The sequence below is a fragment of the Protomyctophum parallelum genome, assembly GCF_964188405.1.
Source record: "Protomyctophum parallelum genome assembly, chromosome: 1".
Classification (NCBI taxonomy): domain Eukaryota; kingdom Metazoa; phylum Chordata; class Actinopteri; order Myctophiformes; family Myctophidae; genus Protomyctophum; species Protomyctophum parallelum.
In genome coordinates, this window is record NC_139697.1 from 60,903,060 (window position 1) to 60,924,747 (window position 21,688).

General features: G+C 42.5%; 1 protein-coding gene across 1 annotated transcript; it reads right to left on the minus strand.

Annotated features, from left to right (window-relative positions):
• Window positions 1-215: 215 nt before the first annotated feature.
• scaf4a (SR-related CTD-associated factor 4a) lies at window positions 216-21,393 on the minus strand (the record flags this gene model as incomplete). The annotated part of the gene is made up of 20 exons (XM_083793856.1): window positions 21,258-21,393; window positions 16,119-16,202; window positions 15,904-15,948; window positions 13,003-13,164; window positions 12,758-12,896; window positions 12,453-12,589; window positions 9,050-9,340; window positions 8,569-8,657; window positions 7,887-7,977; window positions 7,303-7,470; window positions 6,957-7,030; window positions 6,400-6,590; window positions 4,974-5,074; window positions 4,563-4,673; window positions 3,662-3,818; window positions 3,134-3,252; window positions 2,225-2,375; window positions 1,849-1,995; window positions 761-1,408; window positions 216-496 (listed from the first exon to the last, which is right to left on the minus strand). The coding sequence occupies exons 1-20, from the start codon at window positions 21,285-21,287 to the stop codon at window positions 216-218; spliced, it is 3,216 nt and encodes a 1,071-aa protein (XP_083649982.1). The 5' UTR covers window positions 21,288-21,393.
• Between the last annotated feature and the right edge of the window lie 295 nt (window positions 21,394-21,688).

The following is a 21,688-nucleotide window of genomic DNA, read 5'->3' on the forward strand; positions in this document are numbered from 1 at the left end:
AACTTTTAATTAAATTTAAAATGTTCATACCGTTATCATTTTCTTCATACTTGCCAGAAACCGTAACATATCAACTAAGGCAAAGTCTCAATCAGGATATCCTACAGTACAAAATCGTTTCTCCATAGGATTGGTAAATATCTTACATGTTGTCTTATATCTGTAGCGGGGGGATTTCAAGACAGTTTCTAGAATTAAAGAATGGCGTTGAAAGCCTACGACTCTGCCTCCTCTTTTGTCTCGGTGAGGTCAGTTTGGGGTGGAGCCGAGGGGTTAGAGGTCACTGACTCGGTCACAGAAGCAGGCGTGGCTGAATGTTCCAACATCACCTTCTGGGGAGAAGGCTCCTTGCCAAGTTCCTTACTGGTTTGTGTGGGTCCGGCGGGGACCTCATTAGGTGGCTGTTCTGCACCATCAGAGTTCCTCAACTTGTCTATGTTCTCCAGTTCAGCCAACCGGTCGTCCTTGTCCCACCGTGTGCTTCGCTCTCGCCTTTCTGAGCGCCGCGGCCTTTCTGTGTCTTTCCCCTCCACTACACTTGAACGCCCTCGACTCCCACCCTCTCCCCTTCCTCTTCCTCCTCCTCCTCCTCCACCACCACCTCGCTCATTCTCTCTCTCTCCTCCTCCTCCTCCTCCACCACCACCACCACCACCTCGCTCATTCTCTCTCTCTCCTCCTCCTCCTCCTCCTCCACCACCACCACCACCTCGCTCATTCTCTCTCTCTCTCTCCTGGTCCTCACCCCTTCCCCGCTCACCCTCCATGCTGCTACGTCTCTCTTTCCAGTCCCGTCGATCTCTGTCCCGGTCTCTCTCACGATCTCTGTCTCTCTCTCGGTCTCTCTCCCAACCTCCGCCATCCTCCTGCCATCCTCCGAGCCGTTCCCTCCCATCCATCCCTCTATCACCGCCTCCCCCTCCTCTCCCTGCTGGATCGCCGAAAGGCCGCCTCCCTCCTCCAAATCCACGGTCCCTCTCTCTGTCTCTTTCTCTATCCCAGTCTCTCTCCGGCTCTCGGTCCCTGTCCCTGAAGCCAGGCCGGTCTCCCCTGAACGAACGGCCATCCATTTCCTCCGGACCGTCTGGCCCCCGGGGGCCCCCTGGTCTCATGAAGGGGGGAGGCGGGCCGTGCGGACCAGGGAAGGGGCCCCTAATGGCATGAGGAGGGGGCATCCCAAATCCGGGAGGCGGTGGGCCTTCATGGTGCATCATCTGGGGGTGGGGGCCCCTGTGCATCATCATGGGGGGCATATTGGGAGGGTGGGGCGGTCGCGGGCCATGCGGTGGTGGGAAACGCTGCATGTGTGGAGGGGGAAGTACCGGAGGACGCTGGAGGGGGATAATGCCGGGCCGTGCCCCCAGCAGGCCACCCGACGGAGGCTGCATGGTTCCACCGCCTTGGTTACCTGCAATGGAACCAGAAAAGGTTGTGTTAAACGACATTGTAATAAAGAGAACATAGCATTCAATTTTAATTCAGAAGCTTTTCAACAGACAGATTTGACCTTCTTTTAACCTCACTGCTTTTACAAAAGCCCTTCAAGCCTATCAGTATGAAAAATGTAAATATGTATTTTAAAGGAAATCTTTCAACATCATGAAGGAACTAATTCACCCAAATTATTTCCCCTGTATCCCTTTGTTGCTTCCCCTTTCAGTTTGATTTTAGTAAACAAAAGCCTAGAAAACAAGTAGCAACAAAGGAAGGAAGCCCAACTGTAATTGAATTGAGAACATTTTATAAAATGCACTGCAAGTGATAGCATATCTTGTGTAAGTCGTAATTAAACAAAATAACAATAATAAATTGTTATAGGGCAGTGTTTTGTGAAAGGGAGTGACTGACCCATGGGACCCATCTGGTTGTTGAAGAGTTTGGGCCCCTCTGAACCATCGTCGTTTTTCCTGTTGGCCAGACCTGCTGGATCCATTGATGAGTCCTCAACCCCACCTTTAGATGGAGGGGGCCCCAGGGGCATAGCACCAGGGAACCCTGAGACAGAAGATATGAGGGAAGAACGGGAGTGAGTGAGTGAGTGAGTGAGTGAGTGCGTGAGTGAGTGAGTGCGTGCGTGCAACATTAGTTCCGACAGCCTCATAGAGCATTCATAGAGCCAGACAGGATATGTATTTTACGAAACACATTCACCCAGATGTTCTCAGTATGTAATCGAGAAGCAGGGAGGATCAGATAATGGGTTTTGAGTTGTGGGAGGCGTTACCTGGAGGCATCTGCATGGGGTTGAAGCCAGGTCTCATGAAAGGAGGGACTCCAGGGGGAAAGGAGTGAGGAGGGAGGCCCATGGGACCGGGGAACACTGGAAGCTGGGGAGAACCCACACCAACCATCGGCAGGGGAGGACCCTGCGAGGGCTTCAAGGAGCAAATAAGCAAATTGAGTCACATTTGTTTCACTTACTTGCACAATGTGACAGAATACATTTTGCTTTATTAAATAAATGTTTAAAAAAGGTAAACTGTATAATTCAATGTTCTCTAATAAAAAAAATAAACCGCATAAACCAGTAGTGTCCAACGTCCAGCCAAACGTCCAGCTAATGTCCTCAAAGTCACACATCCAACAAGCTTTAAACGGAGGATTAAAAGCTTGCCGGATTTGAGAACTGTATCATTAATGCAGGGGTCATCACCATGACAGCTTGTGATGGACATTTTGATTAATATTTTATTTTTGGCACAGACATACAAAATAACTGGTCAATAATTTTTATCAGAAACCCAAATGACTATAGCTCTTAATGTAAACAAATGGACTCCTATAGTGTGTATGCATGTGTGCTACACATTTTTAAGGGGGGCTAATTCAAGGTAAGAACAGAAGGGCCCCAATGTGGGCATGACGTCCATTTAGCCCCTGCCTTTTCATCTTATTATAGGGCGCTAATTCAAAGAATGCAAAGAGAATAAGGCAATAGTTTAATATGTATACCGGTAATTATTACAAATATATAATGCACATCAAACAATAATAAAAACATTTATGATTAATATGGTCCGAAAGTACATTATGATAGGTAGGGGATGTAGTTGGCCCTGGGAGGTTTCATATTTTCAAAAATGTTCTCCCTTTGAAAAACATCTATATTCCCCAAAAACGGAACATTCCTCACCTGTGCAGGTGGAGCTCCCGCTGGCCCACCTTGTGACTCGTCACGCTGCTGGGACTCTGAGCGGCCATTTTGGGCCAGTTCCTTTGGGTTTTCCAGACAGTGCCTCGCTCCCTCCCACTCTGTGAAAATGAGATACTCAGATTTAACCTTAACTGAAGACTTTTACTCAAACATACCATGACATGATTTACACTCCAAGAGAAGTACTTTAGCAACCCATTCACATACAATATGAATATAGTTTTTAATGGCGTGCCTGAGGAGATTTATAAATGAGAGAAGGATGTGCAGAGGAATGCCAGCACTCAGGGAAGTGTCATTCAGGTAGTATTTATTTAGGAAGGCACAGGGCCCTTTCCCATAAATAGATTACTTGTGACAGAGTTGTGCTTGCATTCTTTGTAGATTCTAGACGGCTGTGCAGCCCAAAGCAATAAACTCCCATTTAAAAAGCTACAGTGTCAATGCATGCAACCAACCAACCGTGTTTCTAACAATTGCACTCTGTGCCGTCATCTTTCCTCTTACCTGGTGACAAGGTGTCCATGTCCAGCATGCCGCCCTCTCTCAGCTCATCCAGCTGCTCCTCTTTGAGCTTGGCCCAGGGGATGTACGTCACGCCCAGCTCCACGTCCCAGAACGGCTTGAAGTCCGCCTTGATGCCCTTGTTCAGTGCCCATGCGATCTGTCACAACCAGAGCAACGGTGATACTTGAATAACTATGCAGTAAGGATGCAACCAGGGTCCGAAATAAAAAACCAAGATCGAAACACTTAACCCATTCTGACCTGAGATCAGATTCATACGAGGTTTCCACTGGACACACACTGGTCTGACGAACCCATTCTGACCTGAGATCAGATTCTAAAAATGTCAGTCGTTCTTCGATTCTTCAAAAATAGCAGACCTACAAGCTCGTAGCGCGCCACTCGGTGGCGCGCTATGAGCTTGTAGATCTGCTATTTTTCAATAGCTAAAGCATAACATGACGCTAACACCAAAATGGGTTCCCGTTCAGAATGGGCTAACCCATTTTGGGCGGGAACCCCTTTTTGGTGTTAGCATTACAGATCTACAAGCTCATGAGCTTGTAGGTCTGCTATTTTTGAAAAGTCGAAGAACGACTGACAGAAACATAGCTTTTTCAGAAAACCGTCAGGATGTAGAAGACATTTTTAGAATCTGATCTCAGGTCAGAATGGGTTAAGCCATATATATATATATATATATATATATATATATATACACTGTATGCATACTCTTTGGAACGCAAATAGCAAAAATAGCCCATCTACAAGACATCGCAAGTCGCCATGTTGTGAGCTTTTAGATCTGCCATTTCCTCTTAAAAAGTCAAACCCTGGATACAACCAGGGTTGTATCAGAGGAGCAGTAGGCTTCTGAATGCACTTTGTGGCGTCGCCTTACCTTGATGGCTTTCTGGTTGACTTTGTACCCTCTGCTGAGCTTCTGCAGAGCCCTGAAGGCGTCCTGCCGTTGAGCCATGACGATGTAGGCACAGCCACGTGGTGGAATCATCTGAACGATGGAGAAGCGGAAAGAGAGCAGAGAATCTGAGATCAATCCTTTTACTCTAGCCGACATCATCATTATTCATTCTTTCAATCAATGGGTACAGTCTTAACTCTTTTCTGAAATTTCTCAGTAAGACACTAGTTTAGGTGTGGTCGTGGCTAGACCAATTCTGAGAGATTACGCTTATAACACAGATGAAATGTTATATATCGTCCTTTAATTTATATAAGCACAGGATTTACATAAACGGTACATAAATTATAGTGATAAAAGTGGTCTACTATATGGTATTTGCTCACATACATTGATGGAGTCTATTTCTCCAAACTCCTCCAGCACACAGGCAACATCTTGCTGTTGTGTCCTCTTATCCAACTGGCCCACCCAGAGAGTTGTACTGCAAACTTTAGACGAGAGAAAGTAGAGAGAATTAATTTTCTTCCAAAAATGATATTCCCAAAAATATGGATGGCAGGTTTAAAGTGGTATTACAGTGTATACAACAATAAAAATAAATATACTGACATGAAAGGGCTAATGGTGGTGCTATGGTTTTATTTTAAATATATGAACATATAACATACAAGAACGTATGACATGCTGTAGATGTCAACTAGGAGTGGTATGTGACTCTTTCTTTAGACAAATACAAGCAGTTGTTAATACAGACAGACACAAAACGAAAATAGCACATAACATGAGCATTCACATAACATGAGCATTGTCTGTTCCATTACATTTGTGATCCACAAGGCCCGCTGTCTCCATCTAGTGGCGTAACAAAATATAGCACACTCTGACTTGTCATCTGATGCAACAGCCTTTTATCCGCATGACCAGACTATTCGTGTGATCCGTTCAGAAAAAAGGAGGTGGTTGGTAAATAAATTGTATCATTTTGAAAATGCTTAGTTTTCCATGACGCAATGAACGCTCATATTTTGAAGGCCGACCAGAACTTAAGTGTTGAGTGAGCGCTTGTTCATATCAGCACTGTTTGTTTTATAAGCCACACTAGGCTACTGTATTTTATTGCGACAGTAGGTCACATTTACTATGAAAACCTGCATCTCCCGTCCGTCCGTTAGTCACCCACGTCTCCATATATGGTCACACCTCGTGACATCACGCCTTCACATATGGTCATGCCTCGTAACATCTCGTGACATCATGAAGACCCTTAGATCTCCATATCTACAGCCGGCCAGCAACTCTACATCTGACCTCAAACCCTTAAATCCCCATATATGGAGCTGACCTGTTCTGACATTGCATATGTTGATCTGACCTCATCAAACCCTGTACACTCCAGTACAGAATTCATTCCATATGTTGATCTGACCCCCCCAGTGCACGCTCCTTGCCCTCAGGGCGTCTTACTGGTATCCTGAATGATAGGCCTAATATTATTGTGTTTTAGCTATGTGCAAAGGCACTATATTGGAAGAATGATTTCCTTTTGTTAGGATATTCAATATTAGTTTTAAATTCTTGAATTCATAAAGAATAATTTTGCAATAATTCAACTGCAAGCCAATGATTTTAAACATACTACCTTTCATTGCTACACAATAAATAGTGAATAAATAATTCTACAGGTGATCCGCCCCCAAAAGATTGGATCGGACATCCCTACCAAATACCTTCAGATCCAGGCCACGTCCTTTTAAACTTGTACCTTTGACACCACACACACACACACACACACACACACACTACTATGCCTCACCACTTAGCGTATCACTCTTGGGTTGTGGGAGACCCTTCTGCCTCCTGTCCTTCTCCTTCTCCCGCTCTCTGCGCTCCCGGGAGCGCGAGCGTGGGGAGTGGTGACGGCGCTCTCTGGAGCGCGAGCGGGACCTCCTGTGTCGGGATCGACGCGTGCGAGAGTTGGAACGCGACCTCCTCCTCTTTGGGGACCTGCGTAGTAAAAAGGAGGAGGAATCAATAACACAATATAAAGATACACACACAAAGAAAACAGAATATGTGGTATATGTGAGATTAAAAAAAGCAGAAAACAGGAAGAGTAGCTGCTTTTATAGTACAGTAGCAAATGGGGGGTTTGCTCTTACTGTAAGTAAATAATCATAAATAGTGTTCATGTAAGGTTATTTTCTAGCTAGCCATTGACAGATTTAGGTCTTTTCTGTTTACATAGTGCCGGCAAATGTTCCACAGAATAGATGTTAAAAGTCTGTATCAGCAGCCATTGAAAATTCAATGAAAATTGAAAAACAAAATGTTCTAACTTGGAAGTAATCTCATCCTTAAGCAGCTTTTTACCTGGAGCCAGAGTGTGACCTGTGACCATGTCTGCCATCCCTCGTGGACGAGCGGTCCAGGTCCATAGACATGTCCTGGTTAGAACAAGAAAGGACGTGGTCAGAACAGATTTAAATTATTACCCCACACAAAGTATTGTAAAATAACCAGATTCTCTTAAACGTTAACATTTAATAGTGTTTAGTAGAGTGCAATGTTAAAACGTCATAACTCACGCTGGTGAGCTAATTGGCATAGTTGCTGTGCTCTGTGAAATTAACACTCAACTGTCTTTACAATGCCACACACACAATAGCATCAAATACAGTATAAAAGTAACTTGCATAATAATTTGCTAATGAATCACCTGTTGTTGCTGGCTTTCATTGTGGGGAGGATACCCCCCTGCGAAGCCTGGAGGCATGGAAGAGCCTGACAGTGGCTGAGCCTTCCCCAGAGGAGGAACCATCCCTGGGTAACCCTGCCCTAGTGGCAGCCCATAGCCCTGTAGCTGCCCATTAGGGGGGAGAGAACCCTGGGAGAGAGAGGAGATCATTTTACAGTATATACATGATTTACGGAAGTGACAAAGTCTTTTTAAAAGCTTTGGGTGTTCTTCACATTTTCTGAAGGAGTATTTGAACAATCTTCCTGAATTAATTTGCATAGAAAACTATTCAGCCAATGCCACACATCACTAGCCAAAACGCAACAACATCCATTCAGTCGTTTTGAACATTTTGGAAACAGTTAACACAAACATAGTCAAATATGTTTAAGACATTTGCTCTATGCTGGATGCTTGAAATTATGGATTATCTTTTGTGTCTCCCCCCACCCACAACACAAGGCACTCGGTTTAAACACATTTTCACCCTGTTTGCACACCTCGCTTTTACTTTGTTCTAAAGTTGGTGTGTGTGTTGTGTACAACACATACTGTATCATTACCTGTTGGGAGGGCTCCTGTGGCTGGCTGATCATGTGTGGTTTAAAGTGCTCCATGTGCTGAGAGAAGACTGGAGGCTGTGGCTGCTGCATACTGTCACAACAAACACATATCGTCACCTTTACATTGATGAGGTCATCTTTTGATACACACCGTGTGCACGTCTCTCTCTCACACACACACACACACACACACACACACACACACACACACACACACACACACACACACACACACACACACACACACACACACTTTATTGTTGAATGAACTGTTCCTTCACCTACTGATCTGTTGTCCTCTCTTGATGTGACCACCACTGATTATATTTAGCCAGTCCTTGCTCTTAAAACAAATTGAACGCTAGCATTCCTATTGAAGGGCTAACATTCGGCATAAAAGCTGTGAGCTTGTACATGGGCTATTTCTAGTCAAGATATTTAGTGTAGAATGAACAGGAGGGGGCCTAGTACAGACTAGAGCTCTTGGAAATACAGTCAACTACGTATAGGTTTTACTTTTAAGACAATTTAAGTTTTGTTGCGTTCTCAGTTTGGTCTTTTTGTTTCTGCACTGGAGCCGACTGCAAAGCCCTTTGAACAGCGATTTACTCTATGTATGAATCAAATGTCATAATTATTTCCCTCTGTGCTGCATCAGTGTAAAGAGGAGCAAGTGTCTTACAAAGGGGGTTGGGATGGCACAGAGTCATCCTTCTTCGTTTCCTCTACACATTCTGGCTCATCATCGTAGTCAAAACGGTCGAGGAGTTTCTGACAGAGAAAAGGTTTTAGAAGGTTGAATAACACCAGGAGGAGTACATGTTTTTCATTATGTTTAAAGAAAATCTAATATGAATTATCTGCATTTCTATCAGCTGGCCTGAAAATAAATAGGATAAAATAGGCACTGAATAGTGAATACAGAGCATAGTGGTGTCAGAACATGAATCCATCACAGTTATTGTTATGTGTTGTCAAACTAGTATACACTATGGGGAAATGTGCCAAAGCCTGAAGTTACAAAGGCACAATAGGGGAAATGATACTAGTCTGACAACACACAATTCAGTCTACTTTAATGCAGTTCAAGATTTGTCTTTTTAACCATTATCGTATATGAAGTATTGAAGTAATCTAACAAAGTTGATAGGAAGGTAACTCACTGTCACTCTGTCGAATGCCGGCTGCTGCTGCTGGGTGGACAGGGGAAGGTGTGGAGCTCCCATGCCCAGGCTAGGAGCTATACTCTGGGCAGGGAGTTGAAGGTGGTGAGCTCCCATGCCCAGGCTAGGGGTGATACTCTGGGCAGGGGGTTGAAGGTGTGGAGCTCCCATGCCCAGGCTAGGGGTGATACTCTGGGCAGGGGGTTGAAGGTGGTGGGCTGGGGGCTGGGTGTGTGTTTGGACCTGGTGCTTCACAGGCTGATCCTGAAAGTTCTGGAGCATTTGTTGAAGCTGGGAAGAAGATCCAGAGGAACCAGAGAGATAAGGAACAAAGTTATATGTTAGAGAAGGCAGGGCAGCCTGGCTACAGGAGAGGGAACGGTAAAATGCCATGCCCTTCCTACCACTAGGCATTGAAGGTGATGCTTATCTAGGAAGGAGATGAACACATACGTTACCATTAGTAATAAAACTATAATAATATATTAAAAGGGCCACATCACAAATTTCAATTATCTTCATATAATTGGTTTTCACTAAAGCTCATTATAAGTCAGGCTATGGACAGTTCAGAAACCTCATTACCAATGACATCATCGATGGGGATTCCAAGCTAATTGAAACTAAATCATCTCTTCCTGGAAAGTTAGCATGCTGAAATAGAACCCATTGCGCCTGCATTACCTGAAATTACCTAATCTCTCAGCACCACCTGCTCTAAACATGTAGTGTTGTTGTAGGAATAAACACAGAAGCACCTGAATGGGTTCCCAAACCCAGATTGGAAATGACCAAACCTGCCTACCGATGATGTGAACTGACCACAGCCATCCTCTGAGACACAGCCAAATAGACAACAATGGTGGTGGCATCTTATGAGCATTAGAGAGGTCAGGTGCTCCTTTAACCACTTTCACCATGGCATCCCTATTTTGGGCATGCAATCTTTAGGCGAGAAATTTCTAAATGGTTCAGAAATGTCAAAGATCTCATAATGTTGAAAACCCCTTTTTTATAGCGTAGTGAGTGACCTTGTAGATGGGCTAGTTTTGCTATTCGTTGTACAACAGTGTATAGCACTTAAGAGGTTAATGTATCTTGAAATGTTCATGATACTTGCAAGGTCCCATAAACAGTACGAGTGCTCTAAAGGAGGATCTTGGCTGCACTGAGATCCTATCAGTCACAGAGTGTCACAGTGAGTTCAGATCTCAGTGAGGAGTGGACTGATATATGGCAACAAACTGATCAAAAGTAAGCGTTGTATCATCTTCCTTTCACATTCCCCCAGCGTCCTCATACATAGTAATTTATGCCTATGTGGTAAACAGTTCTATTCTCAAGACATTTGCTGAAAGTGCTTGTGTTGAACTGAGGAGTAGGATATCATTTCACTGTGGTGCCCAACTGTAAAATGAGATAACTGCAGTGCACTCTGCTGGCTGATTTGGAGAGCTGAGACACAGCATGATTGAAAACAAATCAAAACAATCATAGTGCAAGATGAAGATATTCTCTCCCATGTACAAAACAACAACAATAAACAGGATGGCATTGTGCAAAGAGTACATATACCCTGCAATGTCGGCTGTGGCTCAGGAGATAGAGTGGCCGTTTTGGAAATGGTACTTCCTGGTTCAAGCCCTGGCTTTGTGTCCTTGAGCCAGACAATGAACCTCTAACTGCTTCTGATGACAGTGGTACCTTATGGGAACCCCTCTTTCATTGGTGTTGCCCAGGTTGCGCCTTAACAACCTGAAATTGACAAAAACTATGCCTAACCCTAACCTCACAGAAATTATGCCTATTGCCTAACCCCAACCACAAAACCCTGTCCAACAGGAAAAGATACTGTCCCGGTACCATATATGGTTTGCTCCACCATCGGTGTTTAAATGTGTGAGTGAATGGGTGAATGTAACTCACATTGTAAAGCACTTTGGATAAGGCAACAACGCTGAAATGCGATGAAGTCCAATATTGGCATAATGAACATTGATGTGGTAATAAATCAAAAGGACACAGCATTTGTGGTATGAGAGTAAGGATATTTTATTAGCCCTCTATAGTATCACTGTCACTGATGTTTGCGTTTGTTATTATGAACCCTGTGCATTCTAGCAACATTTGAACAGCATATTTATTACTACAATTAATACATAGTTTCTACATACCAAAACAAAAATGTAAAAAAGAAATCCAAAATAAGGCTATGTACTATGTGGCCTAGGTGTATCCCCTTAATCATATTTTAAAGAGTTGAGTATTGAAGATGCATGTTTTTGAATATACATCTAAGACAGATTACATACAGTATGTCATGATACGTCAGGCCTGTGGCTGTGCCTAAATCAAATCAAATCTGCCATTTATTTTATAATGAACTGTTTAACTGATGAGACTGAACAGTCAACCACTGAGAACCACTAAGAACCACTAAGAATACACTAGCGTCGTCCACAGGCTTAATTAGGATCATATTGCAAATCCAAGCAGGCATGTTGGGTTCAAATGTCAAATGTGGACAGACGTGGATAAATCTAATCATTTTGTTGAAAAAGTGCAACAACACTCTTGGATGCACTTACCATAATACGCAAGGTAAAGAACATCCTGACACACTTCTATATTTGAAATTTCATTAACATTATGGCCTACAAATTGCATGTCCAAAATAGGGGTTGTCAAGGTGAAAGTTAAAGTTAAAAATACCACATTTTTAAGCTATCTTCGTCATATCAAATGGGGGACCATGGCTTAATGCATATAAAACTGTGAGTCCTTGAAATGAAAAAGGTTGAGTATTACTGCTTCAAGTCCCAGGGATCCACAGGTGTGGTGCGATTTATTACAAGTATATTCACACACAGTATGCATAGCCTTTTGCGTTCAGTGTTTTCTTTTTTTTATATTTAAGTTTTTATATTTTATTTCATAATGATGTGATCACCTGAATGATTTTAGTCACCAACTGCGCCTCTGAAGCGTGATTTGCATTTAGAGGTTTTTTCCAGCAATTATGTCAGCTTTTAATAGGGCATAGCAGTGGCTATCCTGGTGAATCATGACCATAAAACATTTGATTCTGTGAAAACTAAAATTAATATCTAGTACTTTTATGATAAACTATATTTAATAAATACCCTTTGTTTTGTGTTTTTTCCACATAATTAAATGTTTTAGTCCTGATTCACCAGGATCCTGGATTGCTTGATTCTAGGCTTAAAATAATTGATATAAATATTTTTGGAAATCTTTTGGAAATGATGGAACTGCTATGCCCTAAATTACTAAAGAAATAACTGAACAATAACATTTCAACAGATTCAAACACAGCATGCAGAGAAATTGATATAAACATGAGTCCAAATACGTGTGTGCACGCACACACACACAAACACACCTGCTGTCCCTGTGAGGACTGGAAGAGTTGAGCCACCGCAGCAAAGGCCTCAGAGGTCTCCAGCTGAGGGACGGCAGAGACTGTAGAGTTTGCCGTTACCGCAGCAACTGGCTCTTTGTCTGGAGATGTGGGAGAACCTGACAGGACAAGGACACAGCCGTTAACAGCCCCGACTATAACCCTGGCCACTAGCATATACCTCGACCTACTCCCCAAACCTAACCTTTACCCGTTCCTAAACATAACCCTAAACTAAATATCTGACAGTAAGACAGACCCTTGTAGGGAAATACAGAAAACTTTACCTGGCTCATCTGTGGGTTCGTAGGGTGCAGATTCAGAAGCACTGCTGGAGGCTGCGGCCATGTCCAGAAGAGGCTGAATCACTTCAATCTTGAACACACCATTCTTCTGCCATAGGTTCAAAACCCGCACAATCTTACTCTACAGAGAGGAAAGGGGAGAGACAGAGAGAGATACTGTATAGAAACTATAGACTAGAGGTAGACAGACGGATACAGTATTCGTCCTTACTGACACTTTCTCTTACCCGGTCTTCCATGGGACAAAGACAGAGATTTTCAAAGGTTCCAGTGATGTTTTTGGTGAACCTCGGGCCAAACACATCCTTGTCGGATCCAAACTGGTGTCGGGACTGTCGGACGATGGAGTCGACAACATAGAGGCCTGCCACCTTGTACTCAGGCTTACACTGGAGAGACCAGGAGGAGAGAGGGCAGGGCACCACATCAGCTATTAGAGCTCAGAGCTAGGATGCCATGCCTGACATGAGTGACATCACAACATCTTACTTAGTGGATATCTTAACTAGTGATCGACCGATAATCGGCCACGGCCGATTATCGGCTTCGATATTCATGATTTTAATTAATATCGGTATCGGTGCTAAAAACAAATAATCGAAAAAAAACGGCCGATTATTATATTTCTCATAAATGCGCAAACATGGTGAAACAACCACTTTCATTGAAAATCCGGTAGAGTACGGTTGTAAGGAAATGTATAGCTGCGTGTCCTCTCCCAGTGCTCCATCCCCGGAGGAGTAGACACGGCTTAGCTCCACTCTACACTCTACAGACTGACGTCTCCTCTCTCTCTCACAGTCTCACACACACACACACACACACACACACACACACACACACGGAGTCAGAGAGAGAAAGGATTATAGGCTACTAACCTTGTAACCATAAAAAGCTTTGCTGTTTTCATCTTCAATTAACCAAAATAAAATCCACACGTGAGAGGACAGTCACAGAGAGCAGTGGTAGAACTACGTTAGCCAAGCTAGCTGCTGCCTGCTAACGCTGCAAAACAACAGCTGTAACAAGTTTTATTGATTGCCTGTTGTGTGTGTGTCCGTGTCCGTGTGTGTGTGTCCGTGTCCGTGTGTCCATGTCCGTGTCCGTGTGTGCGTGTGTGTGTGTCCGTGTGCGTGTGCGTGTGTGTGTGCGCGCGCGCGCGCGCGTGTGTGCGCGCGCGTCAGCCAACTGAAGGACAACGTTTTTTTCCCCCATCCTGACCAGCCTAATATGATTATTGCATGTTGGCTATAATTAGTTGCCAATAATTTTATTGTTGGCCAGTGTTTTGAGACATAGTCTTTTATTGCTATGAAATGAATGGTAAAAACAAATTCTACATGCATTAAAAAAGTGGCCAGTGATCTTGAAAGTGGCAAACAAGGTCACATGGCTTTGGAGAGTTTGGGCAGCAGATCTACAAGCTCTCAACATGTCATGCTGCAATGTGTTGTGGGCTTGTAGATCACCAATTTTGATAAACTAGTAGTGCCTCTACAGCCCATTGGGCACTGACCTACTTGGAACGATGCAAGTTGGAAATGAATGCCCCACCCAGTAATTATGTCTGTCTCCCTTTTATGCCCATATATGGAGTTATTTGTAAGGCATGCCCAAATAGGGAGTATAGGGAGCCAGCTTGTGGAGTTCTGTCTTCTGTGTCAGGCATGCCCAAATATGGAGTGCTGTGAGGTCAGAACAGGCCAGCTCCATATATGGATGCTGGGCATGGGCCCGGTCTAGAGCCCGGGCAGGGGCCTTTTTGGGGCGGTTCTGGACAATTACACACACACACACACACACTTGGTGCATTCATAGATAAATATATAGATAGATACATACATAGATACGCAGATAAGCAGATATGCTGCTACAGTACATGCAATTAAAAAAAAAAGCTGCATTTGATGGAAGTGTTACTGAAACGATGTTGGTGCTTCTTGCACTTCCTTTTTTATAAGCGATAAATATCAATAATGCATTTCAAGGAATTTTTGTGTTGGAATTTATGTTACTGTAAAAACTTTTTTTTTTACTTAAATAATCGGCTCATAATCGGCTATCGGCTTTTTGATTTGTCCACTAATCGGTGATCGGAAATATCGGCCAAAAACCATATCGGTCGATCACTAATCTTAACCCATTTAGGCCTGACGTCGAAATAAAATAAAAAGTCTTCTGAAAGAATACATATTCAAAGATTTGTGCCGCATTTTCACGTTTTTTCAAAAATAGCAGACCTACAAGCTATGAGCTTGTGTAGATCTGCTATTTTCCAATAGCTAAAGTATAACATAACGCTTAGTTAAAACACCAAAAGGGGTTCCCACCCAGAATGGGTTAATTGTTATGAGACTTCCAAATTATAACATAGATACTGTTTTTCACAATATTAGAATTTCCAGCATTTAAAATTATCTTTTGCCCTTAGCGGATATGGTAATTCAATGCCCATTACTTGGTCGTTCAAACAATCTCCATACAGCCGGTCACTCTGATTGCACTTTAATGATCAGTGCCTTACTATGCATGCATACTAGGGATGGGTCCTATTAAACGATTATCGTTGATAGGACCCGAAATCGATTATGAAAATTAATAATCGATAATCGGTTTTTTTTTTTAATGAAAATCTGTTGGAAAGGCAATATTGTCATCCAAACAGGACAGGGCTATAGGCCTACCAAAGTGTGCCTGGGATGTGTCTGTGTAGCTGCATGACTGAGAGGAGTGTGAGTGGAGATTGATTCCAATCAAGATACAGGTTTGGAGGATTTAGCAGGTGTTGGGAATTTACCTAATCAGGCCTAGGTTGGGGTTGCTATGGTGATCAATTGGATCAACAGTGGTCCAGGGACCACCAGTGGTCCTCATTTAAAAGATAGAGTTAGTAACCAAATGGACCCTTATTAACTCTCAAGAGTTACAATTATTATTAATCAACTACATCAGGGGTTCCCAAACTTTTTTTGTAGGGTTCATAAAATAAAAAAATATTAAAACCCAAATCAAATTGTCACGATTAATGGAATTCCTGCCAAACGGCTTCTGCTGAGGAAACCCGACATCCAGAAATGTGGAATGAGGAGTGAAGTATGGAAATATAATTTTGAGATCGTGCTCCTCACCTTTTTGACAAACTTTTCGACAATCTGGACCACATGCTTGTACAGCTGAAAAAGATAACACAAGGTAAACGGAAATAATAAAATAATAAAAGGAAATAAATCTGAACAAACTGTGTGCTAAAAATCAATACACCACCAGGTGAAGAACTTTAATGAATGATATGCTACATACTTAAAACTGCTGTGATGCAAAACAATGCCAAACTCATTCTTACTTTCATAGCTTTTATGGCTGATTTGGTGATGGAGATCATTTTAGCCCGAGAGATTGGTGGCTTGGAATCCATCAATGAGAAGAGCTACAGAGGACAGGAGATAGAACAACAGTGTGAGACGAGTTCTACTGGCAGCAGTAGTGCTGCCAACGAATATTCCATATTCAAATGAATATTCGAATGTAAAAAATAAAATCAAATATTTTAAATTAAGATTCAAATAAAAAAAATGAAATTGCTGTGTGAATTCTGGCGAGACTCTGTGCCACGTAAACTAAAACATTATACAAAAAATAGGCTATTAAGATAATTATGAATCATTCATTTGATCTCGCAAGACTCTTTCTCAGCACCAACAGCGGCCCATACAGGACCGGACCATGTAGATAAAGAAAGAGAAAGTTTTCCAGCATATTATTCTGCAATATTCATATTAAAATCATATACATTCGACATCATTCGAAAATTGTTTGAATACATCTGGTGTTTTAATATTCAATAATATTTTAATATTCAAATGTAATTTTTGGCCAATTCTGGCAGCACTAGGCAGCAGTGTTACTCCCAGGTTCACTGTGCTGGCAAGGTAATGTCTGTCTCATCTTTCTTTTAACATTTACGCCAATAAATCATGCTGTGTCATTTGCTCAGCCTCTGAGTTGGTCCTGCAATCGTATTTTATTTTATGAAACCCTCATGCAATGTTGTGCATTATCCATACTACAGTTCTTTCTTTTTTTACATAGAAATAGATAGTAGCAATGTCCCCAACTACGCTGTGTTCAGACCTGAATAGTTAGAGCGGCACAATTACATACAAAGTCAATGCAGAGATGAGAAGTAGCGTGAATTGGGCATGGCACAAACTGGGCGGCGCGAACGAAGCGAACGTAACCCGGGAAATGTTTTGGCTGTTTGGTTTTATTCATACAGTTCCTAGTTCCAACTGAACTGACCACCGGGACTCAGCAACGGTGGAAAAAACTACCGGTATATATTACAAACCCTTTCCAAAACTCAAAATGCTCAAAAATGATAAGAATGAAGAAAACTTTTTTCCAGACATTACACACACAAGAAAATCTAATCCCTCCTAGCCCCGTCCCAGCCTTACGGCCTATTCATAGTCTGGATTTACGGTGGTGAGGTGACCACCGCTCCGGTGGTGAGCTGACCACCGGAGCGGTGGTGAGTAAAAACAGAGAGAAGGGCTGGAGCGGTGGCGGTGGTTTGCTCTTCACCGCGGCTCGTGACGTCATGATGTAGTACTAGTTTGGTGGTCACCTAACCACCGAAAATCCAGACTATGTATGAGCCTTTACTCATCTGCGAAGAGAAAAGCCTGGTCACAACCTAAGGCAGAGAGTGTATAGCGGGAAGTGTCGGGCCAGAAACATCCGTCAGATTCCCTCCGGATACGATATTTTTCGATTAATCACAACACTTGTTTCATTCAAGGAGAATGTAAACAGATTTGTAAAGCGTCAATGTCATTTCCTTGAGCGCTACCTTCACCGAAATCACACTACTTCCACCTATACAGTGACAAAATATTACCAAATTAAGTATTACCAAATGTCAGGTGTAAAATAATATTGCAATATACAGTACAATAACATATTCAACATTTTGCTCTCCGGGCTATGTTGAGATGACAGTCTTCGCCATCTGCTGATATCAATTCAGTGATGCTAGTGGCTAATAAATGTCAGTGTTGTCAATGACAATGGCTGATATCAGCCATTGACGTCAGTGGCTGTCTGGCTGATATCAATTCAGTGATGTTAGTGGTTGACATGGCCAATCCGTTTTAGTGGTTAGTATGAAACATTTCAATTTATTCTTCGAGAAACAACATTCTTGGATATTTGGATGGAGAAAAAACCCACCGCATGCGCGCCCAAGGTCACTTGTGTCACTTGCAACACAAGTGACGCGCTGTGAGCTTGTATATCTGCCATTTCTTTAAATAACCAACGCTAAAATCCAAAATGATAAACGCTTTCTCTGTTTTAAAGGGTTATGTGATGTCACCTGGCATTTGTAAAAAAAACATTTCAGCCTGTGTGCTGAGGGAGACATTTTGGTAGCTGAACAATGTTCAAAACCTAAAGACATTGATTGAAATATGTATTACTATTAACATTTTGCAGAATTACAGTACATTTCAAGCACAAACTCAATACAAAGACTGTTAACTGCAAGTGGACGACTCAATTAAGCATTACACAAGGGTCCACCTTGTTCAATTCATCAAAACATTTAGAGACGTACAAAATTAGACACTTCTGTATAGTCAAAGAACAGAACAGGAATTCATCATAAAGGAGGTAAAAAGGGAAAAGAAACATATACAGTGAGGGGAAAAAGGGGTGGGGGGGGATTCAGATTTTACGGGGGCCAGTTTCGAATTGCAGCCGTCCGTAGGTGCACGTTGAGAGCGGTTTTGAAGGAGTCAAGGGATTCGCATGTCTTAATGACTGTTGGTAGGGCGTTCCACATTTTGGTGGCATAGGAACGAAAATAATTTAGTCCCTTGTTTGTTTGTGCCGAATCTAGGTTGTACATGGTTCGTTGCACTCCCTCTGGTGTTGTGGGTGTGGACTTCGTTAACATTTAAGGAAGTATCTAGACAGGTACATGGGTATCTTGGTGGTGTATCGAATCTTGTGGACCAGACCCATTGCAAGATGCTGTACTCTGTCCTCGACCCTAAGCCATTCCAGCCTGTCAAAGTGGGCAGGGGTTCGGTGGGTGAGGCCAAGTAGGACCCTGACCAGTTTGTTTTGGGAAGTCTGGAGCCTAGTTTTAAGGGCCTTTGAGGTGCTGTGGTACCAGGAGGTACCACAACTTTCTAAACGAAGGACCAAAATCTTATATGTCTGTAATTTAAGACATAAATGGCTTGTGTAGATCTACAATCCCTATTTATGTTAACTTCCTACCTATTCCAAATATTTCATATTCAAATTAAATACAATATTATTACATTTTGAATTGCAAAACTGTCAATATGTTAGTGTTAGTGTACTGTACATGTGTTATGCCTTTTTAAATTTATTTAAATGTATATGGCTTCATTTTTCAAGTGTATACTGTATATTTGTACGTTTTTAAATGTTCTGATAAATTGAAAATGGAGGACCCTGATGTAAACAAGTCAACACTTTTTTGGTTTGCAGCAGTTTTTGTATCGACTTGTGCTTTCATTTGAAATGTACCATTCTACATAGTACATACTTAGCCCTCCAAGCAGAACCCAATGCTACTGAAGTTTCTGACATTTGTTCGACCCAGTGCATGGGGTCCTGTTGCATCACTACCATGCCACCTGGTACGCGGCCATTCATAATAAAACATAAACAACATGTTTAGCGCCTGTCTGCGCTCTTTGACGACATTTTTTCGTGTGAGCGTTTCTGAATATGTGAAGTATAAGTACCCATACATGCCGCTGCGAATATCTCCTGTGGCGCGGAAGCCGTTAAGTATTTAAACTTTGTTTGACCGATTTGGTCGCTTTGATTCTTCTCTTCCTTCCTTGTTTATTGACACCTCATTGTACCGCCTATCTGGCTAGCTAGTGGCGCTATAGCTATGACAGAGCAGATCAGAGGCAGGGACGTAGCCGCACAAGCCAACCGCACACCGGGAGGCGGTACAATAAACGGTAAACAAACAAGAAGAAATAAAGCGACCAAATCGGTCAAACAAAAAAATACTTAACGGCTTCCGCGCCACAGGAGATATTCGCAGCGGAATGTATAGGTACTTAAAGTTCACGAATTCAGAATAACTCAAAGAAAAAAAGGCCGTCAGACGCCGCAGATACGGTCTTAGAGAGAATATGAATGTCCGCGTTCCGGAATTCCCATACGAAAATATAGTCATGAACAGGGACCCTACATAAAACTCATCAAAATTTCAGAAAAGCTTTATGTAGGGTCCCGAAAGGGGCTAGTACATACTGTGAATAAAATGTTCAATCAATCATACATAGATTTTCCACCACATCGAGTGGTACTTTTGCAGGTGAACTCAGGTTATGGCACATCATAGGTCAACTAACAGCTTCCAGCAGAAACAGAATGAGTTCATAAAAGCACTGAATATAACAACTATACCAGACCTCTCGTGTTAGATGGCTGTGTGTCGTGTTAGTGGGTGGTCAGTATAAACCATTTCAATTAGCCTAATCTTTGAGATACATTATTCTGGATATTTTCAAAACGTGCACTGTAGATGTTTCACAGAGAAACCCACCCCTCGCGCGCTCACTCACTCTCTCACACTCACACACACACACACACACACACACACACACGTTTAAATCTGAGCGTGTAAAGATGTCCCTCTTGGAATCTTATCAGGTCAATCACTCAGAATTTTGCTGCAGATCATTATGGCAGTTCTGTATGTAGAAATGCAGGGGCGATTTGTGTGGAATTAAAGGCTGAATTTGTTTATTATCTACCTGCCAATGTTGTGACACAACCACCACGCTATGTATCATTAGCACATAAACTTCATGCTATGTAGGTAACAAGGACAGCACAAATAAAGCTCATTCCTTTTGGGTTATATCGTTTGTTTAATAAGTTCCACATTAATTAATGGTACTGGCCAGCACGAAAGCAAACTTTCATTTTGCAAATTAAAATGTACAAGTCTGACTAACTGGCTAGGCCCTACAAACACTCAACTGCCAAGTGTGTTACACAGCCATTGGTCTCCATTAAATTATTCAACACCAGAGGTCACCGTTTCTGCACTTTCGGCAAATGCATAAAAATGATCACAATGGCCAAAGACCTACACATTGACAATAAAGGCAACCTTTTTTCAAATACATCAGATAATGTGACCAGACTAAATAATCCTCGTAAGACTCTTCTTTTTCAAATAATTAAGTTAAAAAAAAACTACATAGAGCTGGGCTTCACCCGAATAACTCTCGACCAAAGGACTGCATAACCACCACGACCACTGGTCACATAATTCGATAGGTTACCGATGTGGCTGTGACACCCGCCCTTTCTCGTGATGCTGCTCTACAATGCTAACAGACTCCTCTATGCATGATCATCCCGACAAGACTCGAAGTACATGAACTGTGAGCCCCGTACAGAGGCACCTTACCTCATGGTTGAATGCGTTGACGGCATCCATGATGCCCCACGATGTGAGGCTTTCCCTAAACAACCAGTTGCCCGATCAAAGCGATGTTTATTTGGGGCAGATCTGGTACAACATGTCCGCTTCAAATGGCTAACGCTAGGTAGCCTAGCCTGGTAGCTGTCGGGAGTCGGTACGGCGAATGTTGGTCATTCTTTTCCCCTTGTATAGTTATTGAAGGATGCATCATCATGCATGCATCACCCATCCACAACGATCATCAACAAAACAAATGTCCCTATCTCCAAGAGATAGAGAATAGTGAATACGATGTAATTTGCGCAAGAAACTGTAAAATTATGTTGCATTAGTACTAAAATGACTGGTCTCAAATTATGATTTTATCATCATCATCAGCCTCATATCAGTCATATGTGCCCTCTCCCTACGAGGGA